Genomic DNA, 15715 nt, shown 5'->3' with positions numbered 1-15715 from the left:
CCCAGCACTTTGTGAGGCCCGGGTGGGAGGATCGCTTGAGCCCAGGAGTTCGAGACCAGCCTGGACAACATAGTGAGACTCCGTCTCTAAAAAAAAAATAAATAAATAAAAATTAGCTGGGCGTGGTGGCACGAGCCTGTGGTCCCAGCTACTCAGGAGGCTGAGGTGGGAGGATGGTTTGAGCCTGGGAGGTCAAGGCTGCAGTGAGCCATGATCGTGCCGCTGCACTCCAGCCTGGGTGATGGAGCAAGACCGTGTCTCAAAACAAACCAAAAAAACCCCACACAAAACCATGCTGTGTAGTGTTGATGGTCACACGTGTGCTGTGAGGTCTACAAACGTGCCCTAGACTGACACTCCAGATGCGGAATCGGCCCCAGGAGGGAGAGCGATGACACCAGAGGGCACCCGGGCGCTTTGGGTGGATTGGACAGGTTGAATCCACTTAAAATCACGGCACAGACACAGCCAAATGCCAAGGAGTCTTAGAGCTGGGAGGGGCCGATGGTACTTATCACATCATTCTCTGTGCTTTTCCGTATGTTAGAAACATCCCATAACAAAACAGCGCAGGGAAGAGGAAGGCCAGTCTGCGCTGTGCTGATTCAGCAACAAGCAACTCAGCAGCGAAACGAAACCCTGGCTGGAGGCACTGGCCGGTTTCCGTGGCGTAAACATTCCCACCACGGCGACGCCTGAGCCACCCACCTGAGGGGGCCGACGGAGCAGACACACAGGACCGGCCTCCAGTGCACACCCACGAAGGACACACAGCACCGGCCCCCAGCTGTCAGGGGCCGGCCCCCAGCGCACATCGCGAAGGACACACAGCACGCCTCCCTGAGCTGTAGCCAGCAGGCAAGGGTCACGTCTCTACAATCAGGGAGAAGAACAGAGAGGCTGCCATGGGAACCCAGCGGGCATCCGGCTCACTGGCACACCCGGGAGCTCGTGTGGAGCAGCGCCGGGCACACACAGGCCACCCCCGCCCTCCCACTCACGTTTATGTCTGGAAGGCAGAGAACGGACCAGCAGGGCAGCGGGCAGGTGGTGAAGGATGCACCTGTGGTGATGGCTCAGACAGGAACTGGAGGGGCAGGCCCTGCCGCTTCTGTGGCCAGGATCTCCCCAGTCTCCGCCACTCCGGCTGCCACAGCAAAACACCCCAGGTGGCGGCTTCAAGCGACCGACATTTGGCTCACAGCTCTGGAGGCTGTGAGTCCAACCGGCCCCAGCAGACTGTGGTTCACAGCCAGCGCCTCCTGGCCATGTCCACACGTGATGGAGGGTGCTCTCTGAGGTCCCTTTTGTCTGGGTACTAAGCCGTCCACGAGGATGGTCTGACCCTCATGGCCGGACCCCCCCAAAGGCCTCTCCTCCCAACAGCATCACCTTGGAGTGAAGGTTTCCACAGAAGAATTTCCGGGGACAGACATTTGGGCCACGGTGACCTCTCTGGGGGCCCCTCAGTGTGAGAAGGACGGAGAGGAGGAGCCGGCTCCACAGGCTGCAGACTCCCATGAGATGCAGAGAGGTGATGTTCACACAGTGGACTAGAGGAGAGGGGGGCCTTGGATGGGGGGCCTTGGATGGGGGGCCTTGGATGGGGGGCCTTGGATGGGGGGTCTTTGATGGGGGGCCTTGGATGGGGGGTCTTGGATGGGGGGCCTTGGATGGGGGGTCTTGGATGGGGGTCTTGGATGGGGGATCTTGGATGGGGGTCTTGGATGGGGGGTCTTGGATGGGGGTCTTGGATGGGGGATCTTGGATGGGGGTCTTGGATGGGGGGTCTTGGATGGGGGTCTTGGATGGGGGTCTTGGATGGGGGGTCTTGGATGGGGGTCTTGGATGGGGGATCTTGGATGGGGGGTCTTGGATGGGGGTCTTGGATGGGGGTCTTGGATGGGGGTCTTGGACAGAGGGGCTCTTGGATGGGGGTCTTGGACAGAGGGGCTCTTGGATGGGGGTCTTGGACAGAGGGGCTCTTGGATGGGGGTCTTGGACAGAGGGGCTCTTGGATGGGGGTCTTGGATGGGGGTCTTGGATGGGGGTCTTGGACAGAGGGGCTCTTGGATGGGGGTCTTGGACAGAGGGGCTCTTGGATGGGGGTCTTGGATGGGGGTCTTTGATGGGGGGTCTTGGATGGGGGTCTTGGATGGGGGTCTTGGATGGGGGTCTTGGACAGAGGGGCTCTTGGATGGGGGTCTTGGACAGAGGGGCTCTTGGATGGGGGTCTTGGACAGAGGGGCTCTTGGATGGGGGTCTTGGACAGAGGGGCTCTTGGATGGGGGTCTTGGATGGGGGTCTTGGATGGGGGTCTTGGACAGAGGGGCTCTTGGATGGGGGTCTTGGACAGAGGGGCTCTTGGATGGGGGTCTTGGATGGGGGTCTTTGATGGGGGGTCTTGGATGGGGGTCTTGGACAGAGGGGCTCTTGGATGGAGGGTCTTGGATGGGGGGTCTTTGATGAGGCATGTAGACACATTTTTTGAGACAATTTGCTACGAATAGAAGAAAATTAGGGAGTTGCTAGAGGGGCTCCATGTTCCAGGAGCCACTGGGACAGGCAAGAGGGGGTGGGACAGACATTCACTTAAAATGGTGTGAGCCCTGGGAGGGGAGCTGGCAAGAGTTGGGATTGGGGGGTCCAGGTGTGAGCCTTGGGAGGGGCAGCGGCAAGGGTGGGGGGCCAGGTGTGAAGCCTGGGAGGGGAGTTGGCAGGGGTGGGGGCCAGGCGTGAGGCCTGGGAGGGGAGCGGTGGGGGTGGGAGTGGGGGGCCAGGTGTGAGGCCTGGGAGGGGAGTCGGTGGGGGTGGGAGTGGGGGAGCCGGGTGTGAGGCCTGGGAGGGGAGACGGTGGAGGCCGGAGTGTTTACCATCCACCTTTCGGGGGCGTCAGGAACAACCTGCTGCTTCTCAGGGGGCAGGGAGGCATGAGGTTGGAGATCAGACCTCATGTCACCCTGAGGGTGTTCCCGGTAATTACAAATTACATTCGTAGCAGATCAGTAGACAGAGAATATTTAAATAGAACATAATTAGTAAGCCCAGAACAACGGTAAAACACAGAAATACTAATGAAAACAAACACATCTACAGAATCCAGTGAGGCCCAGCTTCTAGGAGAGACCCGGCCCAGCTTCCGCGATGGACCCGCCCAGCTTCCGCGAGGGACCCGCCCAGCTTCTATGAGACACCTGTTGCCGTTCGCAAGTCCGAGGTAATTCAACCTTCTAAAGTCAAGGTCAGGGTGATTCTTCCAGGATAATGAGAACATCAACACCCTTTGACTCAGGATTATAATTTCTGGGCCAAATTTTAAGGAAACAATCCCAAAGGAGAAACAATTGTTTTCTCCTTTCCATGTTAGAGTGCTCTAAGAGTCAGTGTTACTGGCTGGGGTGCGGTGGCTCACACCTGTAATCCCAGCACTTTGGGAGGCCGAGGTGGGCGGATCACCTGAGGTCAGGAGTTTGAGACCAGCCTGGCCAACATGGCGAAACCCCTTATCCACTATAAGTTAAAAAAAAATTAGCTGTGTGTGTTGGCGTGCACCTGTAGTCCCAGCTACTTGGGAGGCTGAGCTGGGAGAATGGCTTGAACCAGGGAGGCAGAGAGTGCAGTGAGCTGAGATCGGGCCACTGCACTCCAGCCTGGGCAACAGAGCAAGACTCTATCTCAAAAAAAAAAAAAAAGAAAGAAAGAAAGAAAAAATGAGAGTAAACATGATTGGAAATCACTCAAGTGTCCACAGTGAAAGAATTGTTGAGCAGATGATGGTACATTCACTTAAAATCCTACGCCATTGGGGATATATTGTCACAATGCCGAGGGGAAAATGAACAATTTCAGTGGCCAGCATTTTACGATCCTCACCGTGGGTCAGGAGTGCTCCACGTTTAACTCATTTAACCTTCACAAAGGTCCGAGGAGTAGCTTTGATCGTGTCCCCACCTTTATGAATCAGGAAATGAAGTCTCGTGCCCACAGTCACACAGCCCGTGAGCAGGAGATCCCAGGCCCCACCCTCCCCAGCCTCTTGCGGCTCCAGCCTTGTGGCCACTGTCTTCCACCCAGTGGGAAGGCTCAAGAATGGAGAACTCTTCAGAAAACCGTTTCCTGGGCAGAGAAGGGCGGGCTGGAGGGAGAGGAGCCCAGGGGAGTTGATGAAGGCCACACGTCTGGGGTGTCGCTGCCCGGTTTGCACCTGGTCCTATCAGTGGGGCGGGCACCAGAGGGTTTGAGCCTGACCAGTCAGGTGGGCCTAGCTGGGTGGTGTCCTCTGCTGTGGGGGCCTCCACGTGGGAGGAAAAATTCCCAGGGCCAAAAAGGAGTGTCGTCCCAGAGCACGGCTCCCAGGTGCCAACCCCGGGGGAAGCGGAGGAGGCTCCCAGGTGCCAGCCCCGGGGGAAGCGGAGGAGGCATGGGGAGAGGGTTGGGCAGCAGCACAGAGAGAGTTGTCAGAGCCAGGGCAGGGGTGGCCTCACCCTCCCAGGTCAGCCTCGCTGCCTGCCGGGGGTCAGGGTGCCAGGGCCTCTCCTAGAGCCCCGATTGGACCTGCAGCCGTCAGATTCTCCGAGGCAGAGGAGCCGGGTCCAGGACCCTCTCATTCTGCAGGGCTCTGCGGAGCGTGGGGCAGGTGGGGGAGGGCAGCAGGACCCTCAGAAGTGGACGGACTCGGGCTGGACTCGTAAGACGTGGCCGCATGCAGGCTGAAGCCAGCTGTGCTCTGGGAACGGCTGGGGAAAGGGACCGCGTCCCCCAGGGCCATCGTCCCCTCTGTCGGGGGCTTGGACGGCCTGAGAAGAGGGAAGGGAGGAGTCATCCAGCAGGACCAGGGCGGGCGCAGGCAGCGTCTGAGACCTTGCCTGTGTGCGTTGCTCTCCATGCAGTAACGTGGCTGGAAAACCAGAGCCCTCGCCAGGAACGAGTGAGGCTTGACAGACGGCACACCTCCCTCCGCGGGGAACCAGCCCTGAGATGGCGCAGGAGCAAATCTACCCACCAGACCTCAGGCTGGCCGCCGCACAGGAGGGGCTGGGTCGGCTGAGACGTCTCAGGGGGACGCTCGAGTCCCCGGAAGGTTCCGGTCCAGAGGCCCAGTGGAGGGACACACAGACCCACTCCGGAGAGCACCGGATTTGGGTCAGAGCCTGGGCCATCTGCAGCCCCGAAGTCCACAACCCGGGGTCTCCAAGCCCCCCCAGCACTGGCTGGCGGCTCCAGACAGCGGCTTTTCTTCCTGAGGGATGTCCACCCAGCCCCCTGGCCTGCAGGGCGGAGCCACAGCGCAGGGCTCCCAGGCCCGGCAGGGAGGACAAACGGACAGAGGCCAAGTCAAGACTGGTGTCTCCTGAGCAGACGGAGCAGGTGGGGCCTCAGGCCTCCAGGGCGGCAGGAGTCATCGGTCTGTTGTCCTCAAGCTGAGTGGCCCTCATTGAAATTCTAACGGCAACTCGGCCACAGGCAGGGCTTCTCCGGGGCGTGCCCTCCCTGCCTGCCTGGTGCTCCTGAGAGCCCAGACCCAGGTCACAAGCTCATGAGGCCGCAGGCAGAGGCCGTCCCTGGAGAGCTTGGGGTGGGCGGCCTGCATGGCCTTCCTGAGGACCACATGCCCCTCCCCCAGACGCTGGACAGACGCGCTTCCCCTGGGGAACTGGGATTTCCTTGGGTTCTCCGTCCCCACATGGCTTTGCCGTATATGATAAAGCATGTCCTTCGCCACCAGCTAGTGCTTTCTGTGAGTGATTTAATCTCCCCTCCCGGGTGCAAGGATGCAGCCCTCCCCAAGCACCCCACAGGGGGCCGCATCCATACACCCACGACCGGGGTCGGCCGCCCAGCCTGATCCACATGCAGGACCCAGCTTGGCCCCCTGTGCTCACTTCAGGGTCTTGCTTTTCATTTCGTTCAGGAGGTGGGTAGGGAAGAGGAGGCTGGGGTTGGTCCCTCCACCACCCCCAGTGTCTGAGGACCAGAGAGGGGCCCTGGGAGACTGAGGGAGGGTGACATGGAAGCGGGTGTGGTTTGCAGAACGTCGCTTCTGCCGGCTGGGGCAAGGACTTGGAGTTTTATTCCAAAGGAACTTCCAACTAATCATTAGCCGGAAACACAGAGCCTGGGCCATGGACCCCTGCTTGGTCCCCAGCGTTGTTTGGAAGTGGAGGTGAGGGTGGGGGAAAGTCACGATCATTCCTGGCTCTCTTTCTACTAAAGCAATGGGTGGCTGGTGGTTCCATTTACAGAGTCTGGGGCCCTGGGGGTCGATGGGGTTGAAGACCCCGCGTGGGAAGTGAACCACAGACCTGAGTGACTGTGACCATGCTCCTGACAGCGGCATCTGGAGTGTAACATGCCAGGTATCGTCCCCGCACTTACACGGATTGTTCATGAATCCTGCTCTGCAAGCTTCTCCCTCCTATTCCAGGGAATCTCCTCAAATGAGGCCCTTCCTATAACTAAGGAGGGTTAACCAGACCCCTGAGGAGGCCGCAAGACCCCCGGAGAGGCCACAAGACCCCTGAGGAGGCCAGGAACTCAGAAGAGAAAGGGGGTGCCAGTTGAGCACGGAAAACTCAGCAAAGATGTATTTCAAAACCAGGAACTGTCTCTTTGCTGTGAGGCTGGGTGTCAGTGGGGTCCTCCGGGCCCGCTGAGTCAGCAGTTTCATCGTATGCAGGACCTGAAGGAATATTTTATTTTGTTTTGTTTTGTTTTATTTTATTTTACTTTACTTTATTTTAGTTTACTTTATTTTACTTTATTTTATTTTACTTTGTTTTACTTTGTTTTGTTTTGTTTTGTTTTGTTTATTTTTAGACGGAGTCTCACTCTGTCACCCAGGCTGGAGTGCAGTGGTGCGATCTTGGCTCACCACAGCCTCCACCTTCCAGGTTCATGCAATTCTCCTGTCTCAGCCTCCTGAGTAGCTGGGATTACAGGCGCCCGCCACCGCACCCAGCTAATGTTTGTATTTTTAGTAGAGATGGGTGGTTTTGGCCAGGCTGGTCTCAAACTCCTGACCTCAAGTGATCCACCTGTCTCAGCCTCCCAAAGTGCTGGGATGACAGGCGTGAGCCACCGCGCCCAGTCCGTACCCACCTTCTGAACCGAATGAAAACCAAGACACAGCTGCCATCCCATGAGGCCAAGCCGGGTCCTGCATGTGTATCGGCTGGGTGGCCGCCCCGGTTCTGGGCACACATGCAAGTGATCAGTGACGTGCTGTACACTGACAGAACCACGGACGAACGTCACGTTTGTTCCATCCTGGCGGACACGGAAAGGCACTGGACAAAGCCCATCACCCACTTGTGATAAAAATTCTCCCACTAGGGCCGGGAGCAACTTCTTCAACCTGAGAAAGGGCAGCTCCACGTACACTGACTTCTTCACGCATCAAATTGTGTGCATCACTGTGGACTCGCGGCTTTTTATTCTGAGGGTTACAATCCAGTAAACTGTCACCCAGCCCTGGGGTCTTTCATCTTGACTCCCAGGTCCCCTCCCGACAAGCCCTGCTCCCGTTCATGCATTTCCTCACGTACCGGGACTGTGAGTGCTCCAGGCTCAGCCTGACTTTCCCTGCCCCGGCCTTGGCAGCAGCCGAGACCCCGAGGCCTGCAGGGTTGTCTCACTGGAGGGGATGTCGGGGACTGAGACCTGCAACCTGTGCTTCCTTTGGCACTGGGGCCTCCTGGTGTCTAGGCCCTCTTGGAGAAAGAGCCAGAAGATGCATGCCTGTGTACTAACCCCCACACACAAACACATCCACATGTGTGTAGACCGACGGCGTGGGCTCATGCTGGTGCCACCCACCCTAGGGCACGCATTCATCCTCGCCCACCCCAGCACACATCCACGGGCCCCTCCTTGCACACCCCAGGGGCATGGGCCCCCTCCTCACCCACCCCAGGGCATGTGCCCCATCCTTACTACAGGGCACGTGCCCCATCCTCATCCACCCCAGGGCATGTGCCCCATCCTCACCCACCCCAGGGCACACATCCATCTGCACACACCCCAGTGGCATGGGCCCTGTCCTCGCAAACCCCAGCAGCATACGCCCTGTCCGCACCCACCCCAAGGCACATGCCCCGTCCTCACCCACCCCAGGGCACACATCCATCCTCACCCACCCCAGCGGCATGCGCCCTTCCTCACCCACCCCAGCAGCACGCGCCCTGTCCTCACCCACCCCAGCGACACGGGCCCCTCCTCGCCCACCCCAGCAGCAAGGGCCTGTTCTCGTCCACCGCTTCACCTGCTGCATCTCTTGTCGGAAGAAACCTGGCTTTCCCACATTCACCTGCTTGTCTAGTCCCAGCTGCGGGTGAACTGGCTCCAGACTTGCTGGCGCATCCCTGCAAGGGACAGACCCACCACCCAGAGCCTGGCATCCGGGCACAGTGTGTCTTGTCTTTAGCTTCACTGTCAGCGTCCCGTCAACACTGTCCCCGCGGTAACTTCAGGTGTTCCTTTACTTCTCGGCTTCCTTCAGTGTGACTGTGTCATTCCTCTGCAATATGGTTACATTCATCCATTCGGTGGGTGTGGTTAACCCTTGAACAATGCAGGCTGAGGGGCAGTGATGCTTGCACAGAGAAAACCCACACAGAACTTTTTTTTGACAGGGTCTTACTCTGTCACCCAGGCTGGAGTATAATGGTGCAATCTCAGCTCACTGCAGCCTCGAAATCCTGGGCCCAAGGGATCCTTCCTCCTCAGTCTCCCAAGTAGCTGGGACCACAGGTGCACGCCACCACACCGGCTAATGGTGTTTTGTAGAGATGGGGTCTCCTTACATTGCCCCGGCTGGTCTTGAACTCCTGGGCTTAAGCGGTCCTCCTGCCCTGGCCTCCAAAAGTGCTGGGATTACAGGCATGAGCCACTGCGCCTGGCCTGATTCCCAAAAACTTAACTATTAGTAGCTTATTGTTGACCAGAAGCCTTCCCAATAACATAAACAGTTGATAAACAGATATTTTGTATGTTATATATGTTACATACTGTATTCTTACGATCAAGTAAGCTGGAAAAAAGAACATGTTATTAAAAAACTCATTAGGAAGATAAAATATATTCACTAAGTGAAGTGGATCATCATCAATGCCCTCATCCGCGTCGGCTTCACATTGAGTGGGCTGAGGAGGAGGAGCAGGGGCTGGTCTTGCTGTCTCAGGGGTGGCAGAGGCAGAACAAAGTCTTTGTCCAAATGGCTACTAGGTTATTAGCCAGCACCATTTATTCAAAATTCCAGCCTTGCCTCTGTGACTTGTGCAGCTACCCGTGTCCTGGGGTCTCCTGTCTGCACGCCTGGGGCGTCTGCACCTGCAGCCACTCGTGTCCTGGGGTCTCCTGTCTGCACGCCTGGGGCGTCTGCACCTGCAGCCACTCGTGTCCTGGGGTCTCCTGTCTGCACGCCTGGGGCGTCTGTACCTGCAGCCACTCGTGTCCTGGGGTCTCCTGTCTGCACGCCTGGGGCGTCTGTACCTGCAGCCACTCGTGTCCTGGGGTCTCCTGTCTGCACGCCTGGGGCGTCTGCACCTGCACCAGCCACAGTTTCTGCTTTGAGGTTTCAGAGGGTTCTGTCTGCTAGTGTGTTCCCAGCTCTTCTTACCAGAGTGCTTTCCTGTAAGAACTTTGCTATCAACCTGTCTAACTCCATAAAACTGCAAAAAAGGTATGGGGACCTTTGTGGCATTGCACTGACCTCGCCCGATGCTTGGCCCCGCGTGCATCTGCTCGGGACCACTCATGCCTCCTTCAGGGGTCTTAAGGTTTTCCCTAGACACGTTTCAGCATTTCTGAAAACGGTGGCCCACTGACACCACCGGGGTTTTCTTCTGAGCAGCTGCTGACAATTTTGCAAAATCTAATGCTGGCACTTCAGAAAAAATCTGACTGAAAGGTGTTAAGCCATGCTCCAGCCGGGGGCAGGACTCATGTTCCTTCTCCAAATCGTCCTGAAATGGCATTTTGCAAGACGCCTGCCGAGGGCCGCTGCCATCCAGCCTGGCCCAGGGAGGAGCCGTCCAATGGGAACTGCCGACCTTGCCAGTGTGAGCTGTCCCAGGCAGTGCGATGACAGTCGTTAGGCGATGGCACCCACAGCAAGGTGGAAAATCCGTGCCTGAGGAGTCACCGACCCAGGACCCCGTGAGCAAGCCGCCCGTACAATGGCATCCGTGCATGCAGCACGCTAGCAAAGGAAGGAAGAAAATCACACTCATCTCCAGACACCAGAAGCGCTTCTGATAAAATCCAACATTCATTCATGGGTTTTCAAAAAAACAACAAGAAACCCTAGCAGACCAGGAATAGCCGGAAACATCCCCAGTGTGACTGTGGGTGAGTCACAGCAGCCGTCCCTGACGTCAGGAGCAAAGCTGGGGGCCTGGTGTTGCGCTGTGCGGTGCTGGGGTGAATTTCAGTGCCCGGAGGAAGAGATGAGAGAAGAAAGCAAGGTGGTGGTGTCACACAGGACGTGGCTGGGTGCGTAGAGGACGCAGAAGAACCTCATGTCCCCGGGCTGAACTGTGGCCCCCGCCCTGCACTCGGACGTTACAGCCCTGACCCCGGGACCTCAGATGTGACCCCCGCCCTGCACTCGGACGTTACAGCCCTGACCCCGGACCTCAGAGGAGACCCCCGCCCTGCGCTCGGACGTTACAGCTGTGACCCCGGGACCTCAGAGGAGACCCCTGCCCTCCACTCGGACGTTACAGCCGTGACCCCGGGACCTCAGAGGAGACCCCTGCCCTGCACTTGGACGTTACAGCCCTGACCCCGGACCTCAGAGGTGACCTTATTTGGAGATGGGGCCTTGCAGATGTAATGAAGTTAAAGTGAAGCCATCAGGGTGGGTCCTAATCCATCAAGACCAGTGTCCTAGTAGGAGGAGGACACTTAAGACAGAGCTGTGCGTGAGGGGGACACTGTCTACAAGCCAAGGAGAGAGGCCTCAGAAGGACCCAGCCCTGTGCGGGTCCAAGAAGAAACCTTGATCTTGGGCTCCAGCCTCCAGGACTGTGAGAGTAACTGTCTGCTGTTCACGCTGCCCGCCCGTGAAGCTTTGTTTTTTTTAGAGATGGAGTCTCGCTCTGTCACTCAGGCTGGAATGCAGTGGTCTGATCTCGGCTCACTGCAACCTCCGCCTCCCAGGTTCAAGTGATTCTCCTGCCTCAGCTTCCCAAGTAGCTGGGATTACAGGCGTGTGCCACCATGCCCAGCTAATTTTTGTGTTTTTTAGTACAGACAGGTTTTCACTATATGTTGGCCAGGCTGGTCTTGAACTCCTGACCTCAAGTGGTCCGCCTGCCTCGGCCTCCCAAAGTGCTGGGATTACAGGCGTGAGCCACCGCGCCCGACCAACTGTTGGGCTTTGTTAAGGCAGCCCGAACCAGCTACTTAATACCCCACAGGAAAAATCAAGCAGTGGGAACGTGCTCAGTGCTGCCAAACCACACACTGAAACATATTTAGCATGAAAAAATGAGCTGGGTGTGGTGGTTCGCACCTGTGGTCCCAGCTACTTGGGAGGCTGAGGCCAGAGGATGGCTTGAGCCCAGGAGGTGGAGGCTGTAGTGAGCTGTGATTGTACCACCGCACTTAGCCTGGGAGAGAGTGACACCCTGTCTCAAATTTTTTAAAAAAGTTTAATACCGTAAATTGTATGTTATGTGTATTTTAACATAATAAAGAAATTAATATATAAAAATTTACACATCAGTAACAAACCACTAAAAATCAAATTTGGAAGCTGTTATTTATAATAGCACCCAAAATATCAAGTGTCTATAAATAAATTTAACAGAAGATGTGGAAGAGCACGGCAGTGGAAATTACGACATTTCAAGAGAAATTAAAGATTGTCACTGGAAATGGAAAAATAGACCCTGTTTAGGGATCAGAAGACTCGGTGGTGTTAGGGATGTCAATTCTCTGCAAATCCCCACCCACGTCTTATTCCAGAGTTTCCTGGAGGCCTCTGAGGTTTTAGAACACATAGGACAGCCCCTGTGTGTCTCAGTGGACGCCCTGGATGGAATGCAGGAAGTGCTTTTCCAGTCCCGATTTCCTGAGACTGCACCCAAGCTCCGGGTGTACTGAACTGCATTAATAGATCCCTAATGTCAGAACGCCCTCGCACGCTGAGCTAAACTCGCTTCTGACTATGACGAGGTGCTATTTCCATCCCTCGCTGGCTTCTGTCTGCTGTGTTTTATTTAGGCGAGCAAGAAGGCAGCACTGTGTGTTTCCATAAGCAGCAAGGACCCCACCCTAAACCAGACGGACGGCGGTCACACTGTGTGTTTCTGTGTGTAACAGAGACCCCACCCTAAACCAGACGGACGGCGGTCACACTGTGTGTTTCTGTATGTAACAGAGATCCCACCCTAAACCATACGGACGGCGGTCACACTGTGTGTTTCCATAAGCAGCAGAGACCCCACCCTAAACCAGACGGACGGCGGTCACACTGTGTGTTTCCATAAGCAGCAAGGACCCCACCCTAAACCATACGGACGGCGGTCACACTGTGTGTTTCTGTATGTAACAGAGATCCCACCCTAAACCATACGGACGGCGGTCACACTGTGTGTTTCCATAAGCAGCAAGGACCCCACCCTAAACCATACGGACGGCGGTCACACTGTGTGTTTCTGTGTGTAACAGAGATCCCACCCTAAACCAGACGGACGGCGGTCACACTGTGTGTTTCCATAAGCAGCAAAGACCCCACCCTTAACCAGACGGACGGCGGTCACACTGTGTGTTTCCATAAGCAGCAGAGATCCCACCCTAAACCATACGGACGGCGGTCACACTGTGTGTTTCCATAAGCAGCAAGGACCCCACCCTAAACCATACGGACGGCGGTCACACTGTGTGTTTCTGTATGTAACAGAGACCCCACCCTAAACCATACGGACGGCGGTCACACTGTGTGTTTCCATAAGCAGCAAGGACCCCACCCTAAACCATACGGACGGCGGTCACACTGTGTGTTTCTGTGTGTAACAGAGATCCCACCCTAAACCAGACGGACGGCGGTCACACTGTGTGTTTCCATAAGCAGCAAAGACCCCACCCTTAACCAGACGGACGGCGGTCACACTGTGTGTTTCCATAAGCAGCAGAGATCCCACCCTAAACCATACGGACGGCGGTCACACTGTGTGTTTCCATAAGCAGCAAGGACCCCACCCTAAACCATACGGACGGCGGTCACACTGTGTGTTTCTGTATGTAACAGAGACCCCACCCTAAACCAGACGGACGGCGGTCACACTGTGTGTTTCTGTATGTAACAGAGATCCCACCCTAAACCATACGGACGGCGGTCACACTGTGTGTTTCCATAAGCAGCAAGGACCCCACCCTAAACCATACGGACGGCGGTCACACTGTGTGTTTCTGTGTGTAACAGAGATCCCACCCTAAACCAGACGGACGGCGGTCACACTGTGTGTTTCCATAAGCAGCAAAGACCCCACCCTTAACCAGACGGACGGCGGTCACACTGTGTGTTTCCATAAGCAGCAGAGATCCCACCCTAAACCATACGGACGGCGGTCACACTGTGTGTTTCCATAAGCAGCAAGGACCCCACCCTAAACCAGACGGACGGCGGTCACACTGTGTGTTTCTGTATGTAACAGAGATCCCACCCTAAACCATACGGACGGCGGTCACACTGTGTGTTTCCATAAGCAGCAAGGACCCCACCCTAAACCAGACGGACGGCGGTCACACTGTGTGTTTCCATAAGCAGCAGAGACCCCACCCTAAACCATACGGACGGCGGTCACACTGTGTGTTTCTGTATGTAACAAGACCCCACCCTAAACCAGGCGGACGGCGGTCACACTGTGTGTTTCCATAAGCAACAGAGATCCCACCCTAAACCATACGGACGGCGGTCACACTGTGTGTTTCTGTATGTAACAGAGACCCCACCCTAAACCATACGGACGGCGGTCACACTGTGTGTTTCTGTATGTAACAAGACCCCACCCTAAACCAGGCGGACGGCGGTCACACTGTGTGTTTCCATAAGCAACAGAGATCCCACCCTAAACCATACGGACGGCGGTCACACTGTGTGTTTCCATAAGCAGCAGAGACCCCACCCTAAACCATACGGACGGCGGTCACACTGTGTGTTTCTGTATGTAACAGAGACCCCACCCTAAACCAGGCGGACGGCGGTCACACTGTGTGTTTCCATAAGCAGCAAAGACCCCACCCTAAACCATACGGACGGCGGTCACACTGTGTGTTTCTGTATGTAACAGAGACCCCACCCTAAACCAGGCGGACGGCGGTCACACTGTGTGTTTCCATAAGCAGCAAGGACCCCACCCTAAACCATACGGACGGCGGTCACACTGTGTGTTTCTGTATGTAACAGAGACCCCACCCTAAACCAGGCGGACGGCGGTCACACTGTGTGTTTCCATAAGCAGCAGAGACCCCACCCTAAACCAGACGGACGGCGGTCACACTGTGTGTTTCTGTATGTAACAAGACCCCACCCTAAACCAGGCGGACGGCGGTCACACTGTGTGTTTCTGTATGTAACAGAGACCCCACCCTAAACCATACGGACGGCGGTCACACTGTGTGTTTCCATAAGCAACAGAGATCCCACCCTAAACCATACGGACGGCAGTCACACTGTGTGTTTCCATAAGCAGCAAGGACCCCACCCTAAACCATACGGACGGCGGTCACACTGTGTGTTTCCATAAGCAGCAGAGACCCCACCCTAAACCATACGGATGGCGGTCACACTGTGTGTTTCTGTATGTAACAGAGACCCCACCCTAAACCATACGGACGGCGGTCACACTGTGTGTTTCCATAAGCAGCAGAGACCCCACCCTAAACCATACGGACAGCGGTCACACTGTGTGTTTCCATAAGCAGCAAAGACCCCACCCTAAACCAGACGGACGGCGGTCACACTGTGTGTTTCCATAAGCAGCAGAGACCCCACCCTAAACCAGGCAGACGGCGTCAGCTCTGGGGAGGCGAAGGGGCTGGGCCATGGGACAGCCATGGGGGATCTAGACACCATCTGTGTCGCTGGTCGTCTGTGCGTGGCTTGTGAAATTAAAACTATAAAATGGAAATTTACAGAATGTTTGCATCCATATTTTTGTGTGATACTGTCCTGTGGTTTTCTCTTTTCCATTTTTTTTCTTGCTGTATGTTACTGGCTGTGTCTATGTGTATTACTGGGGGTCTGCCTCCGTGCATTTGTGTGTGTGTCTGCGTCTCTGTGTCTGTGTCACTGGGTGTGTGTGCACCTGTGTTTTTCTGTGTCAGTGTGTGTGTGTTACTGTGGGTGTGTCTGTGTGTGTCTGGATGTGTTTGTGTCTATATTTCCAGGTGACTCTGTCTCTGTGTGTGTCTGGATGTGGGTGTGTCTGTGTGTATTTCTAGGTGTGTGTCTCTGTGTGTGTCTGGATGTGTGTCTGTGTGTATCTCTAGGTGAGTGTGTGTCTGTGTGTGTCTGGATGTGGGTCTATTTCTAGGTGTGCATCTCTGTGTGTGTCTGGATGTGTTTGTGTCTGTGTGTATCTCTAGGTGAGTGTGTGTCTGTGTGTCTGGATGTGGGTGTGTCTGTGTGTATCTCTAGGTGAGTGTGTGTCTGTGTGTCTGGATGTGGGTCTATTTCTAGGTGTGCATCTCTGTGTGTGTCTGGATG

The 15715-nt window shown here is 55.9% G+C and overlaps 1 protein-coding gene and 1 long non-coding RNA gene across 3 annotated transcripts in view; one reads left to right on the top strand and one right to left on the bottom strand.

Annotated features, from left to right (window-relative positions):
• The first annotated feature begins 545 nt into the window (after positions 1–545).
• On the top strand, positions 546–5724 carry LOC135966972 (uncharacterized). The gene is made up of 3 exons (XR_010580707.2): positions 546–1534; positions 3104–3217; positions 4890–5724. It is a non-coding gene; the product is annotated as an uncharacterized lncRNA (long non-coding RNA).
• Positions 5725–5731: 7 nt separating this feature from the next.
• The window catches only part of TOLLIP (toll interacting protein), a 68343-nt gene continuing 58359 nt past the window's right edge, over positions 5732–15715 (bottom strand). The window contains exon 6 of one of the 2 annotated variants that reach the window (XM_074012791.1): positions 5732–6679. In XM_074012791.1, the coding sequence (XP_073868892.1) occupies positions 6573–6679 (107 nt within the window). In that variant the 3' untranslated portion in view covers positions 5732–6572. The remainder of the gene's footprint in view (positions 6680–15715) is intronic. The other variant, XM_074012787.1, reaches the window with a different exon arrangement.

This window comes from Macaca fascicularis, chromosome 14 (genome assembly GCF_037993035.2).
Source record: "Macaca fascicularis isolate 582-1 chromosome 14, T2T-MFA8v1.1".
Taxonomy (NCBI): Eukaryota; Metazoa; Chordata; class Mammalia; order Primates; family Cercopithecidae; genus Macaca; species Macaca fascicularis.
This window is presented reverse-complemented; position numbering and strand designations above follow the sequence as displayed.